This window comes from Fringilla coelebs (genome assembly GCF_963513975.1).
Source record: "Fringilla coelebs genome assembly, chromosome: 7".
Lineage (NCBI taxonomy): Eukaryota > Metazoa > Chordata > Aves > Passeriformes > Fringillidae > Fringilla > Fringilla coelebs.
In genome coordinates, this window is record NC_140035.1 from 25612952 (window position 1) to 25635227 (window position 22276).

General features: G+C 49.0%; 1 protein-coding gene across 5 annotated transcripts in view; it reads left to right on the plus strand.

Moving 5' to 3' along the window:
- Positions 1-22276, plus strand: part of NRP2 (neuropilin 2) — an 88845-nt gene that overhangs the window by 56282 nt on the left and 10287 nt on the right. For 2 of the 5 annotated variants that reach the window (XM_084209804.1, XM_084209805.1), the window contains exons 13-15: positions 7426-7688; positions 9792-9888; positions 12310-12330. In XM_084209804.1, the coding sequence (XP_084065930.1) occupies positions 7426-7688; positions 9792-9888; positions 12310-12330 (381 nt within the window). Of the gene's footprint in view, positions 1-7425; positions 7689-9791; positions 9889-12309; positions 12352-18322; positions 21173-22276 lie in introns of those variants that run through there. The other 3 variants (XR_014616326.1, XM_084209806.1, XM_084209807.1) reach the window with 3 other exon arrangements.

The window sequence follows — 22276 nt, forward strand, 5'->3', positions numbered from 1 at the left end:
GCTTTTAAAGGCAACTGGAGAAACATGAAAAAGAGGCAATGCCAGCTCCTTGGTGGGGACAGAATCAAAGCATTGTTTGGTTCACACTCCCCCATTCTTCCCCTGCCCTACCCTCGTGCTCCCTCCAGCACTTTGTTTCTAGTTAGAAAATTCACACTCAGACTCCAGGGAGCAAGGAATGAAAAGCTGTTGTTCAGGGTGGTCCTTGCTTGTGAATTCCCCACCCTGGGGTGAGCAGTTGGGTGAAGGAGAGCAGCTGTGCTTGGTTAGAGGCAGGGCAAAAGTTAAGGAGAACTCAAGGCTTCTGGAGCCAAATTTGCTCTGATTTAAAGGTGCTGGCCCAGGCTAGAGGCCATGGCTGCTCCACAGTAGCAAAAAAGTGTACTGTGCCTTTAAGAGCTATGTGGAATGTGGTTTTACTTCTTTTGAAAATGGCAAAACAAAAATTAAAATTAAAAAGGAAAAAATAATAATGAAAGGAAGAGCCCTGGCTCAGTCTGCATAAGAGAGAGGAAAGGAAATGACCATGGTGAAATATCCTCTGTGAGGCACTTGATTAGAAAAGTCTGCTGAGAGACAGGCCTGAATTCCTCAGATATCTCCCAATTTCATTTTATGCGCTGCATGCAATTCCTCCTTGTCTTTGGCACAGAGAACTTCTCGAGACTGACAAGACACCCACTGCTCTCATTCCACTATTTTTATTTCCAAGATACTCTTTCAGGCAGCTCTGCATTTCTTTTTTTAGCCCTGTGTTCCTTGGGCTCTTTGCACCATGGATTAACTCCACGTCCTCTCCTGCAGGCTCCCATTACAGGTCTGGGGACCTCATTGGTGAAAGTGGACCCAAAGAGCCCAGCTCAGCAGAAGCCCAGCGTGGTTCCAACTGCTACCTGCCCTTTGCAAGCCTAGAAAATACCACTGGCTCACTTTTCCATGCTCCCATAAGAGATTGTCAGGATTTTTCCCTCTATGGACTTTCAGATGCTTCCCATCAGTAGAAAGATTCCCCTTAGCTGCACCTAGCAAGCTTCACGGAGCAACAAGTTCAGGTTTCAATGAGATTTCATCCCTCCTCCTGCTGCACGCAATGGCAGCATGCCATTGGTGTCAAGATAAAGGTCTTAAGACCTGAAAATAAATCTGGGTTAATAACTTGGGCACCTTAACTTTTCACCATCTTTGAATTTCACTGGGGTCTTGATCCTGAAGGGTCTAGAGATCCTGGGTTGTCTCCTTAGACGGTCAGTGCGATTGTATTGCTCTCAGTGATGCCACACTAATAAGCCAATACTGAAGAGCTGGAATCTCCGTGTTTTGCCCATTTTCCCCCCTTCCCTTTTTTTGCAGTGCTTAAGCAAATACCTTGTGATTCTAGAAGAGAACTGTGGGATCTGCAGCTTTACCATGTCTTGCTTCTCCTTCGGGTGAACACAGCATCAGGGTCAGAGCCCTGGCAGCATCGTGAACCCCGTGTTGTTCGGATGTTGGCAGCTGTACGTGTGCACAGGAGAGGAAGCACTTTCACCCTTGCAGCTCTCCTGACCACACAGCTCTTGGGCTGGGCTGCAAAAACCCGCTGAGAGCTTCTCTTGTGGGCCGTGGCCTTGCTGGCTTGGAGGGTCAGGAATGCTGCTCACTTGGTTGCAGACACTGCAGGGAAAGGTTTATTTGTTTCAAAGTGTTTTCGGCAGAGGAGTGTTTATAGTGCTCTGAAGTTTCGTAAGAGCTTATTTTTTAAGAGAAACAAATGTTAAGCTGTTTTTAAGCTGATGGTGACCCCTTACCATTCCTGTGTTTTCCCCCTGGGATCTTTAAAGGGAAAGTTTCGCATTTTTCCTGCAATCCATGAGAACTGCTGCCGGAAGGCCTTGGTTCTACTGTGTCCAAACCAGCAGAAAGGTTTTCATGGTGTTAACAGGGCAGGGCTCAACTGAAGTGGGTCTGCCCTTACTCTCATGAGAGTCTCAGGGCTTGTGCCTTGGGGACATAGTTTGACCTCAATTGACAAGGGTCAATCCTGTGTCCTTTGAAGTAGGAAGGAGTTTTACACGTGGGGTGGTATGAAAGTCAAGCATTTCTGTGCAATGAGTGAGCAGCTGCACACTGTGGGAAGGAGACCACATATCCATCTCTGTCTCTCTTCGCTCCCCTCACGTGTGGTGCAGATTGCCTCTCAGCAAAGATGTACGTGCCTCTCCTGACTCTCATTTGCACAGTGAGGACAGCAAATGCTACAAAGTCCTTCATGCCCTGTCTGCCCACAGCATGGCAGAGTTGGGACACCCCAGCACCCCAATCACAAGAGGTTTGCTGAGCAGCAGCTGTTCCCTGGCTGCTGGCTAGGGCCAGGCTCTGGCTGTCCATGTGCCCATACTGTCTTTCATGAGAGAAGGAGGTATGGCCATGGTCTGTTCCAGCAAAGCTCCTGCTTGCTTGAGCTGGGCTGGAGGCAGAGGAGAAGAAACCATTTCTCTGGGGCTCACTGCTTGCCTCAGTCACTTTTTGGACCCAAACACCAGTGACATTCCTGCTTAAAAAGCAGGCTGGAATGCTCTCTGCAAAGCAGGACACCGTCTCTCAAACCTTAGCGCGTGCACGACCCCATGGCTTCGCAGCACTGAGCCACAGAGCAGGGCTGGGGAAAGTGAGTGTGTGCAGCCTGTGCAGGGCTCTGCACCTGTGCAGCACCAGCCTGCTCAGCTCTGCGCCTGTGCAGCACCAGCCTGCTCAGCTCTGCGCCTGTGCAGCACCAGCCTGCTCAGCTCTGCACCTGTGCAGGCACAGACGCTGGGCTGCTGGGGCTGTGCACACCTTTCATGCAGGGGCAGGCAGGGTGCCTGCCACACTGCCAAAGGACAAGTTTTGGTGGCTGGCAGCTCACGTAGCATAAATGTCGGGCTCTAATTGGCATTTGATTTGTCAGGGACAGCGTGCCCTCCCTGCACTCCCTGGGGAAGGTAACAGGACTCACAGTTGCACTGTGCTGTTGAGGGCGTGAGGCTTAATTGAGAGGATGTAATGGCGGGTCCATTAGAAAGGCTCTGGAGAGCAGGCTGAGAGCCTGGTTCTGGCTAAGTGTGGGATTTTATGCCTTTTGATGGGCTGATTTAGAGACTGAAATGGCAAGGACTTGGCAGGCTAATTAACACATAATCAAAATTGAGGGGATTTTCCAGTAGATGCAGTGATCTAGTTAATATAAATATTAGTTTTATGGAGGATTGACTTCCCTTCCTAAATGAAAGTCTGTCATTGAGGAGAGGCCTGTCATGAAATTATAGTGGCAGCCTTTTGAGGTGAATTTGCATGATTTGCCAAAAAATTTAAAAATATGATAACTATCCAATTTCAATCTGCATATTCATGCAGCTGCCATTCCCTTGCTACCAGACCACCCTGCAGTCATGAGAGCATCCGAGCTGATCTGCTCCCCAGGAGTGGCAAGAGCTGATGCAGCTTCCACCTCACATGCCCCAGAAGAACAGCAGGATCATGCCTCACTGGGATGTCCACTTGACCACAGTGTGGTTGGGGTGGCATTTGGGGCTGTGCAAGCAGCAGACAGTGCCCACAGCAGTGTGGTCACCTCTGGGATTTGACAGACAAGAGGTGGCTGCCACTGGGCTGCCGTGCTGCCAGCTAAAGCACAGCGTGAAACAAAGGAGAGTGCAGCGACCTTTGGAGGGATGTAAGTGAGGGCAATTCATGTGGCTCAGGAGCAGCTGTAACTCAACAACAACCAGTGAGGGGGAAATGCAGAGGGAATCTGAAATCTCAATAATTGCTTGTGTACATGCTGCCCAACACGTTTTGCTGGAACCCCTCCAGATGTGCTGCTGAGATCCGTGGGGGAAGGTGCTTTCCTTGAGAGACGGTGTGAGATGTGCAGGACCCAAGCACAAGGCAGGCTGACCTTGCAGAGGGGGCGGCTGCTGTGGCTTGTGCTTGCAGTCTGACCCAAACTGTGAGGCTTCATCCCCCATTGCCCCTAATGTCCTCTCAGATGGCTTCCTAGCAGGAGGGGGCAGGTGTGCCAAGAGAAAACCACGTTGCCCAGATGGTTGGTTTGCAGAGCCCAGCTGGTGATTTATCCAGGACTCACTGCCATGCACACACGAGGGGCTCTGCCATCATCTGGCTGGGGTGGTTCCATGTTCACATTACTGGCTCCCTTACATCCAGATGATCCCATAAATCGTCCATGAGATTTATTCCGTAGCATCAGTTGCAAAACAGAGGTAAAATGCCTGAGTGGGTTTCCCTGCCTTTTTTGAGCCGGTGCTTTGAACTAGCAGAGCCAGTTCTGTGGAGGATGTAGCTATCGTGTTAGGAACAGAGACTGCAAAGCAAAGTTCTGGGAAAGAGATTAAAATGCATTTCTGATCCTGGAAGAATTGATCAGCTCATCATTGCAAAGCTCCCTTCAAGTGTTTTAACAGGGGAAATCAGCCTTTCAGATGTTTTCTGTGCCAAAAGCTTCCATTTACTGTATCAAACAGAGTGACTACTGGAACCACCAGGCTTCCACATACTGTTCCAACAATTAGCTCCACAGTGCCCTTATTCAGTCAGTCTCAGCAAATTTGTAGGGCTTTTCCAAAGGTTCAACTAGCCATTAGAGTGATCCATCCATTTCATCTTCAAATGACATAGAAAGTCATGCCTGCCTGTACTTGGCTTTCCACCCCAGAAACCAGTACTGGTACCAGCAGCAAGAGTGCACAGTGCCCAGACCCGCTGCTATTTGCAGGGGAGCCCCTGGAATCAGCACCCAAAGACTGAGCATCCTTGCAGCCCTTGGGACTGACGGCAGGTCCTGGTGAGATCTCTGGGCCCCAGCAAGAATTGGGCAGGGAGCACAGGAGATGGAGGGTTCCCAAGTCTCTGAAAGATCCTGTGTTGCTGAAGGGAGCATTAGCTTTGGCTGCAGTTTAAGAGTTTCTTTGATTTCACAGTTTGCTATCAAATGGGAATGGGAGCAAACAGAAGGTCAGTGTCAATCCTGGCAGGAGGGATGTGACTCAGTGGCACACAAGAACCTCTGCTGAAGTGGCAAGGAAGCCACACTGGATACCACTGGCTTTTGGGGTGTGGACAGTGGGATGTGTCCAGCTGCACAATTAGAATAGTCAGTCCCCTCTAGTCAGCTCTGGGCTATGGGAAGATCCAAGGATGGCTCAAAACCCTGCACTCAGCCAGGCTGCTTAGGTACTGGCACCAAAGGTTGGTCCTGAACTCTGAGGATCTGGATTTGATCATTCTTGAACCTGGCTAGTGCATTTATTTAAGATTTGCCTGTGACACAATTTCAGCTGTGAGATGAGTGTATGACTGCAGTATGATTTGCTCCCTTGTTTGTTGCTGCTGTTCTTTTCTTGTTGCTGCTTTTTTATTTGAAGAGGCTTGTAGTGAATTACAAAAAGAGGATCTTAATTCAGGAGACCTTGATGACTTATTATGCCTTATCACTCCTTAGGCATGGAGTACAGCTTGTTCTTTTTTTTAATTCCTCCACTTGTTTATCTCCCACATCTCCTCCTCCACTACTACCACTCTGAGGTAAATCACAAGAACACTCCTCCATTAGAAAACGGCATGGTACTTTTTCAAGTGATTCACTCAAGCAGGAGTAGGCAAACACACTTTCATCCTTTTTTTCTGCTACTGTTTGTTGGCATAAAGTGCCAAGTGGCCCAGGGACATTTCACAGGTGCTGGAAAATTTTGCTAAAATGTTGCTGATTCTTTATGTGGCCAGTTGGGAACAGATTTGTCCTTCATACAGCAAAATCAGTGAAAGTTCATAGGAGTGGATATGCTTTTGAAGTACTTTGATCACACATGGTAGGAGAAGAATGATGGCAAATATTCCTGTTATCTTGTCCTAAATTTATTTTAGAAGGCTGCGTAGCTCACAGTGGTTGGTTTCTGCTCTCTGGCACTGACGATCTTGCAGCAGGGCCAGCACTGTTGATAGATCTCCCTTGGGCTGTGATGTCTCCTGACTGCTGAGCTGCAGTGATGTCAGCTGCTGTTTTCTGTTGGGACTTTTCTTTCCATGGATTCCAAGTTCAGGTCTCTCTGGTTTAAGTTTTGGAGGTGTTTTGAGCACACTCTGCAAACATTCTCAGTACAGACACTGCTCTTGCCGCTGCTGTGGGCGCTGAAGTCACAGGGGGAGCAGGGCAGGCAGGGCCAAGCTGCTGCTCAGAGCTTGGCCCATCAGGCACACAGGCTGAGATGTGGGGGAAGCAACTAACAAACCCTTCAGTGTAGTTCTGGGTCAGAGATAACCCTCTTGTGCCTGGGCTGGCGCATGCTGGCATGAAGCACCAGTGGCACTTGCCCACTGTGCAGCAAGAGCAAGTGTGCACATCCCTCTGTGGAGCAAAAGGCAAAATCTAGCAATATTTGTAGCTGGCCTGTCTGGGTCACATTGCTCTGCAGCTGGAGCAACCCAAGGGACTCTGTCCTGGCATTGGTCATGATGGAGGGACAGGTAAAGATCACTTCAGCTACACACTTGGCTTTCAGTCTGTGCTAAGGGACTTCAGACATCCAAGCTGCAAATGGGAAACTCCTTGAGGAGGCTTTTCATCAGGGAGGGCTGGAAACCACTGATTCCAGATCAAGTCAGGTGTGCCTCGGGATTTGTATCCATGTGCTTTTTGCTATTGGTATTCAGATCAAATATCTTCAGTTCCAGCCTCAGCCTTGAATTTCTCCTGGGATATCAAGTGTATCAAATCTCTCCTCCCTGAGGACTGACAAAAAATGTGCCACAATTTAAATGTAATATTAGAGCAAGTGAATCCTCTGTTGTATGTATTTCAGCTACCTTCAAGTTTGCAACCACCCAGTTGTCAGCTATGCATGCTTCACACATTGGGTCATGTCCTTCCTCTGTGCTGTGCTTTAGAGGCTGTTTTGCTGCATTACAGAAAAACTGAGAGCTAGAGTTTCATTTTGTTGTGTGTATCTGTAAAACAAGAGGAGTTTTCAGCACTGGCACCCACCTCAGGCTTGTTCACTGAGGAAGCTCCCAGTAGAATAAACACACATACCCCCTGCCAATGCAATTATCGCGGCATCACTTCCTCTGACAATAACTTGCTCCAGCTTTTTAACTTCTTCTAATTATGTCAATCTTTTTCTTAACCACTTTCTGCTGTTGGTCTCCTACCCAGGGAGAGGGTGGTGGCTGGTGAGGGAAGTGTGCAGCTCGATGCCCTGCCTGGGCTGCACAGGGTACAGCAGTGGCACAGCTGGATGAGCACACAAAGGGTGCTGGTGTGAGACCCCACTTTTGCAGGCATCTGGCTGCACTGCCATGCAGCACTGCCAAAGCCACTTGGCAGCAGGTGAGACACTTGTTGCCACTGGCTGCAGAAAACAATAGAATGGTGTTTTTCTCTCTGAACAGATGTCAAGAATTACCTGCAACTGCAAAGCAGCGGAAGGCAGGAAGGCCAGCGAGCCCGGCTCATCAGCCCCACCATCTATTTGCCCCAGAGTGCTGTCTGCATGGTTTTCCAGTACCAGGCATGGGGCAGCAATGGGGTGATGCTGCGGGTGTGGCGGGAAGCCAGCCAGGAGCACAAGGCGCTGTGGGTCATCACGGAGGACCAAGGGGAGGAGTGGAGGGAAGGCCGCATCATTTTGCCAAGCTACGACATGGAGTACCGGGTAAGATGCTTGCAGAAGGTGTGCTGGACCGGGTAGACTTCTCCAGCATCTTGATCTCAGTGTTTCAGGGCCCAGGCCCATTCATCATTGGGAAATGTGGCTGTTTTCATTGTGTTTCTCAAGTTACCATAGTAACTAAGCTACACTGTTTGTTATTCTGAGAGTGCCTGTCTTCTGCACAGACTTGGGCCTTTGTTCAGCCTGTTGCCTTTCTTATTCCTCAGATCCCCCATTTTGCAAATTTTCTCCCTTTTTCTTTTTTTTTTTCCTTCATTTTGTTTTTATGCATTTCTTCCCCCTCCAAGTGAAGGTCATCAGATCATCTGACCGGAGGCAGATGTGCAGCTCCAGGGAGCAAACCCAGCAGCCAGGAGAAGTGGGAAGATGGGAGGGAGTGCAGCCAGCTCCTAAGGGTGGGCAGCCATTCTCCAGCCTCAGCTGCAAGTGTTAACATAGGAGAAGGAAGAGGGAATGCAGGCTGGTTTTGAATCCTCTGTGATCCTTTAGCCTAGATCAGAGGGCTTGGTGCCGGGCTGTAGAATCATTGGGCCCTGTCCCACTCTCAGAGATTAATGGAAGAGAAGGGATGAGCTGGAGGGAGGAAGGGAACTGTGCTGCCTTGCCACAGCCACCTGAGCCCCTCTGGCACAGCTGTACCAGCATCCCATGGAGAGGCTGCTGCTTCCAGGAGTGTCTTTGGCATGGTTGTCCCTTCTGGGCAGCGTGCCATTTGCCAGGGAGACAGCGCTACTGTTGTCACTTGCTAATGAGCATCAGCACAGCATCCAGCACCCTCCAAGGCAGAAGGAAATATGGACTCCCAGGCTTGAGGCAGCAATTTAGTGACCACCCTGATGGAGAGCCTTGCTGCAGCCAGCTCCCAGCCCTGACCCTGACCCAGGGAGCTGTTGCTGTCAGGCCACTGACCCCTCCAAACTGTTGCCTCCCACGTGGGTTGATGGCCGGAGCTTGGGACCCACAGCCCAGACATTCCATTGCCTGTGCAGTCAGATGCCCAGCCCTTCAGGGAGGTGTCCTTCTAGGCAGGCATGGAACCCAGGCACCTTAGGTGAAAGGGGGCACCTAATATGGGGAGAGGAAGTACATAGCCCTAGGAAATTATTTGGACCATTAGAATCCTAGTATCACTAGGGTTGGAAAAGGCCACCGGGATCCTCAAGTCCAGTCACTAACCCAGCATCATCATGTGCAGCACTAAACTGTATCCACAAGTGTCACATCCACATGCCTTTTGAACACTTCAGGGGTGGTGATTCCAGCACTTCTCTTGGCAGCCTATTCCAATGCCTTCAGAGTAGGCAGGGGGATACAAAGCAAAAGCTTTGCACTGGAGCTGCCTGACTGGTTTGTTTGTATGGGTTTGGCTTTTTAATAAAATACCAGAAAACACAATATGCCCACAGATAAGAATGATGGGCGCTGGCTGACTACTTTGTGTGCTAAACGTGAATATACCAGCATGCTGAATAATGGCGTCATTATGTAAATATTGCCAGTGTCTCCACTCAGCAGTTCTTAGAGCTAACGACTCTGCTTATTTTTGTAAATATATTTTGCCTGTGATTAAGTAGGAATAAGCTGACCCTTCTCCTCTGACATTTCAATACTTCTTATGCAATGTTGATGGGAACAGCATTTTACAGTTAATGTAGCTGTGCATTTTGTGGCCTTCCCTTCCTTTTTGTGATCATAGCTCAGTTAATACCATGGGCCAAATTTGCCACTGCAGTAACTCAGAGTTATGCCACTTGCACCATCTGTGCAAGGGCTAGGGGGGTTCACTGAGTCTTTATTCCTTATGGGAGGCATTTAACTGAAAAAAATTGCAAGCCTGGCAAGAGCTGCCAGGCCAGGCGAAGATCTCTCTGTTGAACCTGTCCATGCACAGCAGCTTTCCCTGGGAAAGGGCTGGCAGAGGCAGGGCAAGGAAGCAGGACTAGTGTCAGGTGATCCACAGTCTGTAGGGAAAGCCCGGAGCAATTTCCCACCCTTTCCTCTGGGAGCAGCAGCCACTCTCCACAGGTGGTTCTAAGCTGGGAAGCGCCCAACTTAGCACTGACATTCTGTCCCCATTTCCCACAGATCGTGTTTGAGGGATTTATCCGCAATGGCCACTCGGGAGAGCTGGCCCTGGATGACATCCGGCTGGGCACCGACATCCCGCTGGAGAGCTGCATGGGTACGTGCTGCATCCGCCCTGGGGGCAGGAGGGAGGGGGCAGCTCCGGCTGGAGAGCCTTGGCTGGCAAGCTGTCAGGGTGCCACACCTCCCTGGTGGAGTTAGCAGGAGTTTCTGGGTCTCAGCTGGGACTTTGCCCATGAAAGAAATGAGGGCGACTCAGCCTCTGGGGGACAGGGGCTCTGCCTGCCTCGGTGTGAGGAGAGGGAAGCACATGTCTCTGCCACGCAAAGCTGAAAGAGCAGCTGAGGGTTACTGAGGACTATTCTATGTGATAAGGACATACACCAAATTTAAAAGGAAAGTGCTGAACAAAAGAAGCCAGCTGTCAGTCAGTATTACACACTTAGAGGGGCCAACGAGTTCAAAAGGAGTCTTCTCTAATAAGAAGAAAAAAAAACTGCAGAGAGGTTTTAAAGCAATGTTAACAGAATAACAAAAGAAATTTCTGCCCTAGAATTCACCATTCCCCAAACCAGGCCAAAAGCCAGGTAAAAACAGAAAGGACTTGAGGAAAAAAAAAGGAGCAAAAAAGCATGTTTCAGCAGTTTGCAGGTGGAGCCATTGCCCTGCACTTTTCCTCTAGCTGGCATATCCATGCAACTGATGGCTCTGGCTGTGTCCTGCTTGGGTGTGTATTTAGAGGTATCCCACTTGAGCATGGGACCAGCAATATCTAAACAGTGGGATCTGTGCTGAGAGCTGCCCAGAGCAGCGAGGTCCTGCTCTTGTGCATTACCAGGGCGAAGCATGTTTCCCTAGGAAGTGTCTGACCCATCCTGCAGCAATGGAAAAAGCAGGGAAGAGCCTCTCTCCCATTTGGGCTTTGAGAGGCCCCATTCAGTGAAGCTACTCTCCTTACCCCCACCAAGGGATGATCCCAGTGCCTCCCAACCCAAGCAGGACAAACACTCTGTCCCAAGGGGTGTTTCTCAGGGGAGGAAGCACCAGACAAACCGTGCTTGGGAAGAGCTGCTTACATTGCTTGCCCCCCTCTGCGGGCAGGTGAGGGTAAAGATGGTGCAGAAGCCAGCACTGATAATAAAACAGGACTAGGAGTGCGCCAGAGAGGCTCTTAAGCACCATCAGTCCCCGTTTCTTTGATGCTTTGAACTCTGCTGGTCTCCCATCTGTCAAAGGAGCTAATACTTCAGATGTCAAATTCCCGGTATTTAAGGCTTGACAGTGGTGTTTTAATCTCTTGCCTTCTATGGCATTAAAGAGAAGCAAGACCCATGATTAACACTAATAGTATTTCCTATCTAACTTCTTTGGAGCTCAGCAATTCACCTAGCTCCGGTCTTATTGTATCTTGGGCCTCATGAACCTAAAGCTTAATATTTGAAAAACAAAAGCATTAATAAATGATGAAGTTTCAAGCATTTTCAGCCCAAAAACCACACCTAACTGCTACACAAAATTATTTTACCCAGTCTAGGAAGTTGAATGTGGATCTTAAAACCCATAAGGATTGTTTGTTTCAGATAATTTCCAGCAAAGGGTTCCCACTGCAAACTTTGACATAACTTGGGGGTCATTTCCAGTTTCACCAAAATAATAATGAAATGGTAGCACTGCCATGCTGCTCTCTTTCTTTCAGAGCCATGAGAATAGCTGACTCCAGCACAGGCTACTGTTTTTTCAAATATAATCTTTGGAAGTAATCTGATTCCTTTTTAGCATGAAAGAATGCTAATAAGTCACAATAATTTTTTCCTTTGACAAATGTGTCTTTCGCATTTTGAACCCAAATGATGATTTCATAGCACTCAGTAGAGCCAGAGTCTGCTTCTGTGACTCACAGGCATAATGCAGAAGTAATCTAAAAATAATCAGAAGTCTATTACTTCTGCAAGAAAGTAATCAGTAGTAAGTACCGATTATTGCTTTTCAGATCCAGTAATTTGTAATAGATTACATCTTCAAAGTATCTTGAAAGAAGGAAAACTATCCCTTGCCTTTGTATCTTGTCACTGTGAGACAGAGAGGAGCGGGGCATCACTGCCCAGAATTAACACATTTCCTGTGTGAGAAACAGTGCCAGAGTTGAGCCAGAAACCAAAACCACTTTGGAAATTTAGGGGGTTTCAGGGTTTCATCACTGCGCCAGGTGAGGCTTTGTCATTGGATGACTCAGGCCAGCCAGCCTGAATACAAATGAGCCTCAGCCTCAGACATATTTTTCTCTGAAGTGTGTTTGAGTTGATGTTTTTGTGTCTGTTTGGGCCCCAGCTGGGACCAGGTTTCTCACAGTCCTGGCTGAGGCTGGCTGGCTCCCTGTGCTGTTCCCAGCAAGTGGCTCCTGTGGGGCACAGCCACCCGCCTGCTTCGCTCAGCCGCTGCAAATCAACGGGGACATGAACTGGGGGCTTGGTGTGTAATACTCTCCTCTCTAATATGAGCTTTTGTTTTTCCTCTGCAGAACCCATCACAGCTTTCCCAGGTGAGAACCCCTACTTTCCAGGTAAAACTGCACTTCTCTCGGTGGTTTTGTTCTGCTGGCATGGGCTTTTACATCGAAGGAAAGCAATGTGTGTGCTTGTACAAACAGCAAATGTTCTGAGCACTGAAATGGCAACTGTGTACTAAACCTCCCCCACCACAGTAGCAGGAGATGGCATCCTCTGACTTCTGCTAGGTGATGGGGAACAGGCAAGCAGGCAAGTCCCCTGTCTTGGGACTGAACAGCGTTAGGAAACCTGCCATCATGAGAAGCACTTAGCTCCTGAAGAGCAGCTAAGCCTGGGAAGGCTGAAGAGTAAAAAGTAGTTTTCAACTGACCTAAATGGAAAAAAGAAAGAGTAGACAGTTGAAAGTGAAATCTGGTGGCAGTAATTCACATTGTTGTGAGGGAAGGTGGTTCTCTAGGTCACAGATGCTCTAGCAGTGGCGGTGTTCAGTGCTGGCAAAGGAGGGTGGGGTGAGTCTGCTTGGAAGGGGAAGGGAGTTGGGAGGTACAAGTGAGAGAGCAAACTGCCATGAGAACCTCTGAAGCTGACAGTGAATAAAAGGAAAACAAGGTGGAAATGGTACATTTAACAGCTTAATACTAGCCTGGAGAATAGAAACCAACACTTCTCTGATCAAACCTGCAGGGTAGGAGAAAAGGTGAGGAACTCCAAGGAACTGCCTCTCTCTTTTCAGGGGGGATGGGATGCTGTTTGTCTTGCTCTGGGGTGGGAAAAGCTATCTACTTTTGCAGACATCAGTTTAGTCTGAGGGGTTTACGTGTTTTTTAAATTTGGATTTTGTTTTCCTGACTGCCTCTTCAGGAATATGTCTGGGGGGTGTGTTGTAATGAAGAGCAAACTTGGAGCTCCCCTTAATTTTGAGAGTTGTTTTGTCAATTGAATCAACATGCCCTTTGCTTTCACTGGGGCATGATGTCTGTACTGTGCTGGTGAACTGTAAGATATGGCTGGACTCTACCCTCAAAGCAGCTGCACTTCCATGTGGGCAGAGCTGTCTCTCCTGGGTGCGTGCACTGGGAGCTGCGGCAGCGATGGCAAAGCAGGCGCCGAGATCGAGGGCACACGCACGACTCTGTCCCGGGGATTCAGGCTGTGGGGTGTTACCAATGTGAGGGACAAGTGCAGGGTCTAACACCAGGTTTTACATCACACCTATACTGTAACAGCTAGGAATTCAGTTCTGCTTGTTCATAGGCTTATTTATCTGATATTCAGGCTTGTGGTGTTACTGGAAAGCTGCTGCGATATTCTCAGGTGACAGTCAAAGCCTCACAACCATTCACGACTTCCACCATTGCTCTGCATTCTCCTAGGCCTGGTCTGGTATCTATTCTGCAAACACCATCCTTGTCTGTTGAGACTTGTTACAGTTTGAACCCCTCTCTGGGTCCTCAGATTCTATTCTATCCTAAAGTCCTGTAATTTGTATTGCTTGTCTTCCCCTTTGCCCCTGCCCTGCTGCCTGACTGCTTCCACTTCCCTGTCGTATTCCCCAGGGCACACTGGCTGGGGAGAAACAGTGAGCACCTGAGCACCACAGGCAGATGCTGTTACAGGCACACCTCCCCTTCCCCCTAGAACTTGCCAGCTTGTTCCAACAGCTCCTGCCCTTTCCTGGCTCCTTCAGGATCATCCTAGCATTGGTCATAGCAGGGAAGCAATTGCCATTGCGGCAAAAGTTGAAAAGGTTTCCCTGGAGGACAGGCAGGAATAGATGGCACAGAGGGATGGAGTGACCTGGGAAAAAGTAAAGTGCAGAGGGAAAAGATGGAGAAGTGAAGATGAAGACTGGAGGCAATTACATGATAATTAAAATAAGAGAGTGACAGACATGCCCAACAGAAGGGGAGGCTAAAACAAGGGAAAGAAGTTCCTGGCTGGAGAAAAAAATGGAGCTGGAGAGAAAAACTATGCATGAATTACTGAGATGTTCTATAGCCCCCACTCCTGCAATTACACGATGAGCTGAAAAAATCAGATCCCATTAAAAATAATAGCAAATCCTTCCTCTCTTGGCTTGGGAGCAAAGCTGAAAATATGCACCTTACAGGCTCCAGGATCACAAAGCAAATAATAAGAAGAGAATCTGTGTGGGTGGTGTATGTTTCACCTAGTGGGTCGGGACCTTACAGGACCAGGAAAGTGTGCTTCAACTGTACTGCATTTGAGCATTGATGCATTCCACCCTTAAAGAAAGGGTACAACAAGCGTCTGGAAGCAAGGAATTAGATAAATACCAGGTGAAAAATAAGAGATATATTCCAAATAAGGCATGGAGAAAAATAATGGGGAGAAAAATTTGCCTTTGGGACTGATGGATTCTCTCCCTGCTGGTATCCTAAAATCAAGATAGAGATATCTCCCTGGAGCAATGACAGGTAGCAGTTATGGGGTTGAGACTGACACTGGTTTTGTGGCATTCAGATTAGATGAGTGTAATACTTGCTTTCATCTGTGTCATCTATGAAAAGTCCAGCTGTGTTGCTTGTCCACAGCAGTTAATATCAGTGATTTCAGGAAGGAATATGAGCTGTGACACGGCAGTGGCAGAGCAAGGCAGGCAGCCCTCCAGGCAGCTTTCTGGAAAGGATTTTCTCAGGTTTTTTTCCTCAGATGACTATTGCTTTTCCTTCTTTGGGTTTTGATTCTCAGTGCAAAACTCCAAAACTAGTCCCTATAGAGTGTTTCCTATTGAAAAGAGAATGGGGCAGTACCTGGCCAGGTTGTAGGTGTGAGGACCAGCAGCACAACCACAAAAAAATATCCACTCTGTAGGGACTAAATCAGGTTTCCACTGACTGGTGTTCCAAGCTGTGCCATAAACACAGCAGCCACAAACTTGACAGCAACAGCAGGAGGCAGTTCTTTATTAAGACGAGAGCACTAGTGAATAAATGAGGAAGGGCAAGTGTGTGTGTGGCAGAAGGCAAAGGGGAGTGGAAAAATTATTAAGTTAAGAAGATGGATTTTTTTTTTCCATCTCCCTGAGCAGTGAACTTTTCCACTGATATAACAGAAAACTTCCAGAGAGCAGCAGAGCCAGTAAAAACAGAGCAGATAACATCAGCTCTGTGTGTTGAGTGGATGGGCAGCTATATTTAGTGTCTGGCAATGTAAGGAAGAACAATCATTAATTTTGGGGATTGGCTTCATTAGGGCTTAGAGACAACTAAGTGTGATTCCTTAATGACTTCAGTTGCTAAATGAACTCTCCAGACTTCTTCTATCTCCTCAGCAGGACTATGCGGTGCGGAAACGGGGGTTGAGGAAGGGCTCTGCACCACCCTCATGCTTGAAACCCTGGCTGGGACATCTGGAGTGGGTCAGGGCCAAGCAGGGTTGTCCTGAAGCTGCAGCCAGCTTGAGTTCCCCAAGGGATCTTTCCCACAAGCAGGATCATCTGCAGTACATCATACTGCTTCCCTCCATGCCCAGGCAGGCAGAGGGCAGAGGTGCATAGGGAAGGGGCAAAGGCTGCAGGCTGGGCACTATGGCATGTGCTCCTCTCTGGCCAGACACGCCCTTTGTACACTCAGCCTTCCACTGGGCAATGTACAGCCATCAGGGGGAAGCCTTCCTCCCGCTCTCTTGAGACTCAGGAGCGGTTTGTCACCCCTGACACCTGCCCCTCTCCCCATCCCAGCTTCCACATGGGACCTGGTGCAGATCAGTGGTGTGAGAGGCTGTTTGTTTGTAAATCTCTCACTGAAACAAGGTGCTGTGTAAGCAGAGACTGTCACCAAGTGTAAACACTAAGTGGCCTCTATACAGCAAGCAGCCCCATGATTTCCCTGGGGGTCAGCCCAGCACCCCCATGCTGTCAGGCACAGGAGAGGTGTTGCTGATCCATTGGGGATGGTGCTGGGTCACATTCTGGTCTGGGCCAGCTCAGGATCTGTGGAGGCAGACAGAGGAGGGGTTATCAGTGAGGCTCAAGGCAGCACTGAACATGCTCAGCCTCACAGGGAGCTCAAGGCAGCCCCCACGGGGTGTCCCCCACTGCCACCCCCATGCAGACAGGTGAGAGGCAGCAGCTGCTCGGGGAGGCACAGGGATGTGCTGCTTTCATTCCCCAAACCAGCGTGGCCAGTGGAGTTAGGGAAGGAGGTCAGAGGGCTGCCTGCTCCCTACCTTTGCCATCCTCAACACACAGCCCAGCCTGTATGCCCCTTCTGCAGGCACTGTTGGGGGGCAGGAGGGACAGGGCCACCCCCGCTCCTGATGGTGAGGGGCAGCTGGGTGAGACAGGTTGAGAGCAGCATATCTGGCAGTTAGGCTTCTCCTGAGACATCCGAGTTCCTTGCCTACAATGACAAATATGTGGGTGGTTCCCAGCCTCCTGCTCTATAAAAGCAGGGTTTGTCTTGCTTGTGTGGTTTTTTCTAGCTTTTGAGGTGTTTTTTTTTGTTGTTGTTGTAGCTATTCATCTGGGTGCACTATTCATTCTTGGTTTTAGTCCCTATGCCAAATTTTTGAGGAATGGGGACAGGAGAAAAGCCTTGTGAGTGGCAGAGGAACCATCATTTTGCCTCATCTCCTGTGCCACTAGCAGCAAAGCCATCACCATCCCAAATTACCAGCCAGTGACTCTGCTGTTAGGCAATGTTTGTAGGGAAGGGCAGAGGCTGTGCTGCAAGATGCCCTTGCTGCTGGCAAAGCTGAGTGCATCCTGCACTGTTTTTTATTTCCCCTTGGCATCCTCCAAGCCTGCTCAGGGAACCAAGCTGGAGTTTGGTTAGCACAGAGCTCAACAATGAGCTGACACTGAACTCAGGAGCCCCCAGAGTTCTGCTAGCCATCACCAAGTCAGGGGGCTGCCCCCCACTAACCGGCCAGGGGCAGGAGGACAGTGTGAGCGCAGGAAGGGGGTCAATGTGTCCAGCAGCAGAGCAAACCCTCCTGAGAATTTCCCTGGGGACTCCAGCCCCCTTGAAGTAATCAGTAAATAGACGTGGTGCAAGAATCCATCCCTCCCTAGTTATTTGCAGCTCACCCCCAGGAGTGCTGGGAGCAGGAGCAGCAGCGGCGCGGAGCGGTCGTGCCGTGGGCGCCGGCGATGCGCGCAGGCTGCGCCGCTCCAGCCGCGGTGTGTGCAGGTGTGCCCGAGCCACCTGGCCAGGGACAGCAGCCTGCAGCCCTGCCCTGCAACACGCCACAGCTGCGAGAGCAGGAAGGGTTGGCTGTCGCTGGGCTGAGTCTGGGCACTGCCTGCCCGTGAGTTCAAGGGGGCCAGGCGCTTTTGCAGCCCTCCCGAGGTGTGTTGCTTTATCTGCATGAATTCATAGTCCTGGCTTGCTGAAGCTGCAGAGAGCATGAGTTTCTTTTTGAATATTGGGCTGAATTTTGCAGCCCATGCCCTGTAAATAATTATAACCATCCCTTCTTGCTTCAAGAAATAGTAAGGAAATCTGTGTAGGTCTGTGAATGGGGCACCTAGTGAGACTAGACCTGTATGCAGAGCACTTTCAGACAGAGAACTTCTTCTCTGTCTTGGCAGTAAAAATGACAATGCTTCTCATTGTAATGTCTTTCCCAGTCTCCTGTGGTAACTTCCTCGGCCATCTGAGATTATGCTTTACTTCCAATTACAATCGTGATGTGTTTTGTCACTGCTTGACAACATCTGCCATGTGGAGACAAAACCAGGTGGCTGATCTAGAGATGGCCAAAATAAAGAAGGGAAAAAAACATTCATTGATGCCAAAAATAACAGTAATAATAGTGCATATGGAATTTGTATTGCGTTCCAGGCAGCCTGATTAATTAAAAGGGAAGGGAAAGGCCCTTGAAAATGTGGGCTCAGCAAATGCCAGGCTGTGCCCTTCCCTAGGAGCACACCCTGTATCTGGAGGCGGCCGTGGGACCTCGTGTTGCTCCGTGCTGTACTCTTGAAAGCATGTGTGTTTCTTTTTGTGCGTCTGCATGCCTCCCACCTAGCAACCCTGTTCTGTGTCTCCTCCCCAGGGGCAACCCTCCTGCCAGGGACCGAGCCCACAGTGGACACGGTGTCAGTGCAGCCCATCCCAGCCTACTGGTATTACGTTATTGCCGCCGGAGGTGCTGTTGTGGTGCTGGTCTCCGTCGCGCTGGCCCTTGTGCTCCACTACCACCGGTTCCGCTATGCGGCCAAGAAGAGTGATCACTCCATCACCTACAAAACCTCCCACTATGCCAACGGGGCCCCTGTGGCCGTGGAGCCCACCCTAACCATAAAACTAGAGCAAGACCCCAGCTTGCGCTGCTGAGAGCCGAACAGGAACGAGAAAGCAAACAAAACACAAAACAGACAGACAGACAGAAACTAAGACTTCAAATACGTTGCCTCAGTTTTGCACTTTTTTCCTTACCTAGCATACGTGTGAACTCTTAGATATCTCCATCCCTTCTCCGTCCCCCAGCCCTCCCCAAATCTTTTACAAACTCTAAACTAATGCTGCATCTTGGATCGCCAGAAGAGACACACCGCCCCTTCACTTCAAAAGTGAACGCTCCCTTTCTATTACTTTTCAAGGATACTTGGGGTGTCAGGTGGGGGTTTATTTTGTTTCTTATGTTTGTTTGGGGAGGGTTTTTTTTGTTGTTGTTGTTGGTCAGCTTCTTTGGGTTTTGGGGTTTTTTTCTCCTCCCAGTAGGCAACCTGCAAGGGAACCTGAGGGTGAGCCTGGAAGCTTGTGTGTGAGGCTCGTGTGCATGTGCTAAACCTGTGTGTGTGAGTGTGCATGGGACTGTGTGGGTCTGACTGACTGAATGTATATTTAGAAACAGCCCCTTTTAATTTGCTTGTTGTTGCTTCTACTTGCACAGGGAATGCTTTTGTTTTTGTTGTTGTTAATTTTCCCTCCTTCCCACCTCCTCTGGAAGGTCTGGGACGTGTTTATGGTGAATGCCCTGATTTGTTTACTTGGGGAAGAGAGCAATGCTTTTTTGTTGCCTTATCTAGCTTTGGCTGGGTTTCTTGTTTGATAGTGTTAATGTCTTGGGTGCAAATTGAGGAAAGGCCAGGCTGGACAGTAGGAATGTCCGCCTCAGATGGCTAGAAGAATCCAGAGAGGTCCATAGACATTCAAAAAGCAAGATCTCTCCATTTTATTCTTTCTGCAGCCAACATGAAAACACAGCCATTGTTTGGAAGAGGGAGGGGAAGTCCTCCTCTTCCCCCACCTGCAAGTGAATCTATTTAAAGTTGCCTTATATCAGAGAAGCTCATAATGAATGTTTTGTTTGTATCTGTTAAAGCCAGCCTTAGGGTAACACGTAGACTTCAGCAGGTCTTAGTGGATGCTAAATACTGTAGTTTCTTGAGAATTGAAGGTTTATTTATTTAATAAGTATCCTCACTCTGGGTGCTGATGGTTTTGCTTTTACACAGGGAAGGGGGAAAGGGCTCCTCCTTGTCTCTCTGCTAGAAATGTTCAAGGGACAAATATAGTTCCCTTTTCTGGGTTTGATTTTTTCCTTCTGCCCAATCCATAGCTGCTGAATCATAAAAATTGCCCATTGACTTTCTAGAATGTCAATTTTGTGTTTGCTAATGTTCTGCTTCTTAGAGCACCAGTAACATCTAGCAAGCCAAGCCCAACCAGTGCACCTGGGGGGCCCAGCTATTGCTGCTGCTTTAACTGGGGAGGCAAGGAGGAGCCTCCACATGCCTCCAACTGTTGAATGGCCCAGCGTATTGTAGTGGAAATGCCTTATATAAATTACTGAATGATGACATGCAAAAGTGGTTTGAATTTTTAACCCTAATCTGTTTGCAGGCAAAAAAGTACCTCCAGTGAGCAAGGTTCTCCATCTTGTTTGTGTCCATCTGTGATGAGTGATCAGATTCCCTCCCCCCTTCTAAACTTGCTAGTGCCCATCCCTCCTTTGCCCATTAATATTGCATAAAATGAATCAAGATGAGCAGCTCTGTTAACTTCCCTGCAGTCTTGAGCTGCCTTTCGATCTGGGAGAAAAAGTAAAAATACAAACTGTGCTGAAGTGGTATGGGCCCCTGTTGCAGCATAGCCCTATCCCCAGGGGATGTGTGTCGATGGGGGTGTCAGTCTATCCCCCTCCTTGCCTTAATTCGTGCAGCCAGTTGCAGTTCCCCATGCTGGTTTCACAGCAGATTTCATTGGGATCCTCTCAGCTGCAGCAGCGAGTGTCTGAAACAAGCAAGGAGTGCAGAGAAGCCCAGGGCGATGCGCTGTGGTGAGCACATCAGGCGTGCTGGGTGCTCGTGGCACCACAGCACCTGGGCCTGGCTCCCAGAAGGTTCTTGAGAGCAGCGGGGACATGCCTGTCCCTCGGGACCCGGGGAGTCCTGCCGCCGGGAAGGCAGTGCCATTGAAAGGTCCCTGGAGAGGGGCTTACAGGGCCAGGGCGCTTTCAGCGTGAGCCTCCTCGTCGCACAGCGCTGGTGTTGCAGTGCATCTGGTTTGGGATGTGGATTCCTGTCCCCCTCAGCCAGCTGCAGATTAAAACAGATGTGAGATACTGGCACGCGCTCACTTCCAGGTCGGCCCAAGCCATGTCAGCAGATGATATTGTCCCGTTTCCAAAGTCAGCTCAGTCTCCCTAGTGCAGACGATTTCACTTTGACCAGGTTCACCCCCACAGACTTAGCAAGTGTGCATTGGTGTGTCAGAGAGGAGAATGTGGCACCCTGTCTTTTAAACCAAAATCACCAAAGACAAAACAGAAGGTCACTTCGAGATTTTTACTCCCAGTTCTCCCCTGCTCCTTGAGCCCTGACATCCCCAGCATTGCCCAGTTGCCTGTGTGTGAAAAATATCTTGTGGAAATTTGAAATTCTTTGAAGATGTATTGTGTGGAATGTAATAAAATGATGATATTTTTATACAAATATCTGGGGTTTTTCTTTCTTCTTCTTTCTTTGCTAATGAGAATGCTGTTGATTGAAGCAAAGCAGGGTTCCAAAACTCTTTGGAGCATCCTTTTAGCCAAGTGAAGCTCCAGTTCCTGCTGTGTGCAGACCCAGCTCCCAGCAGCCCAAATGCTGTGGGCTCCCTGCCTCGCTGCACTCAGGATCGGGCCATTAATAGCAGCTTTTAGATCCATTACATTTGTACCAGTCCTTATGGGAGTTTTGGGAGGCTGGACTGACTCTTGGAATTGTTTGGGGATTTCACCAGCGTTGCCTAAGTGCTAAATTGCTCAGTGTGATTACACAGAATTTCTCCAGCTGGGGCCCCTGGAGACAGGACATCCGACTTTCCAGGGCCCCTGGGGCTGGCCTGGCTGCCAGCTCAGCTGAGCCACATGCTCTGTCCCTGAGCTCAGCAAAAAACGGGTAAGCCATTAGCAAAATTAATAATGAAAGCAGCAATGCTTTCCTTTCCTCTTCTGTGCAATCCCTGTTTCTGCGTGTCAGACTGTGCAGGGGACCTGTACCCAAGGGTTTGGACAGGTTTATGTCCCCTGCTCTCCCTCCACCTGAGTCCCCCCAACTTGTTACAGGGACCTCTGCTGCAGCTGTTCTGCTTCCCATCTTCCCTATGTGCACCCTTCACCCCTTCAGCAGAGTCAGCAGCATCACATTTCATGTGAAATATATTTTGCTGCAAGTTTGAGAGGTTTTTCCTTCCCTCTTTATTTTCCTTCTCTCATATTCTTTACCCTGGCATAAAGCTCAGCTTTGCAATGAAACTTCCTGCTTTACTAGGAATTCAGGCCATCAACAAAAAAATAATTCAAATGTGATCCCTCACACTGGCTATTCAAACACAAGCAAAGCTGAGTACCCACGCTGCTTTTTTGGGAGAGGGCTTTTTTTTCCTGTAATTGTACAGCAAAGCAAATTACTCTTGTAATTTGCATTTTGTACACTTCAGCGACTGTTCAAGCAAAATTCAAAACAAATATGCACATGTAAAAAACAAGGAGGGAGAGACTGACTGATGGCTTCCCAGCAAG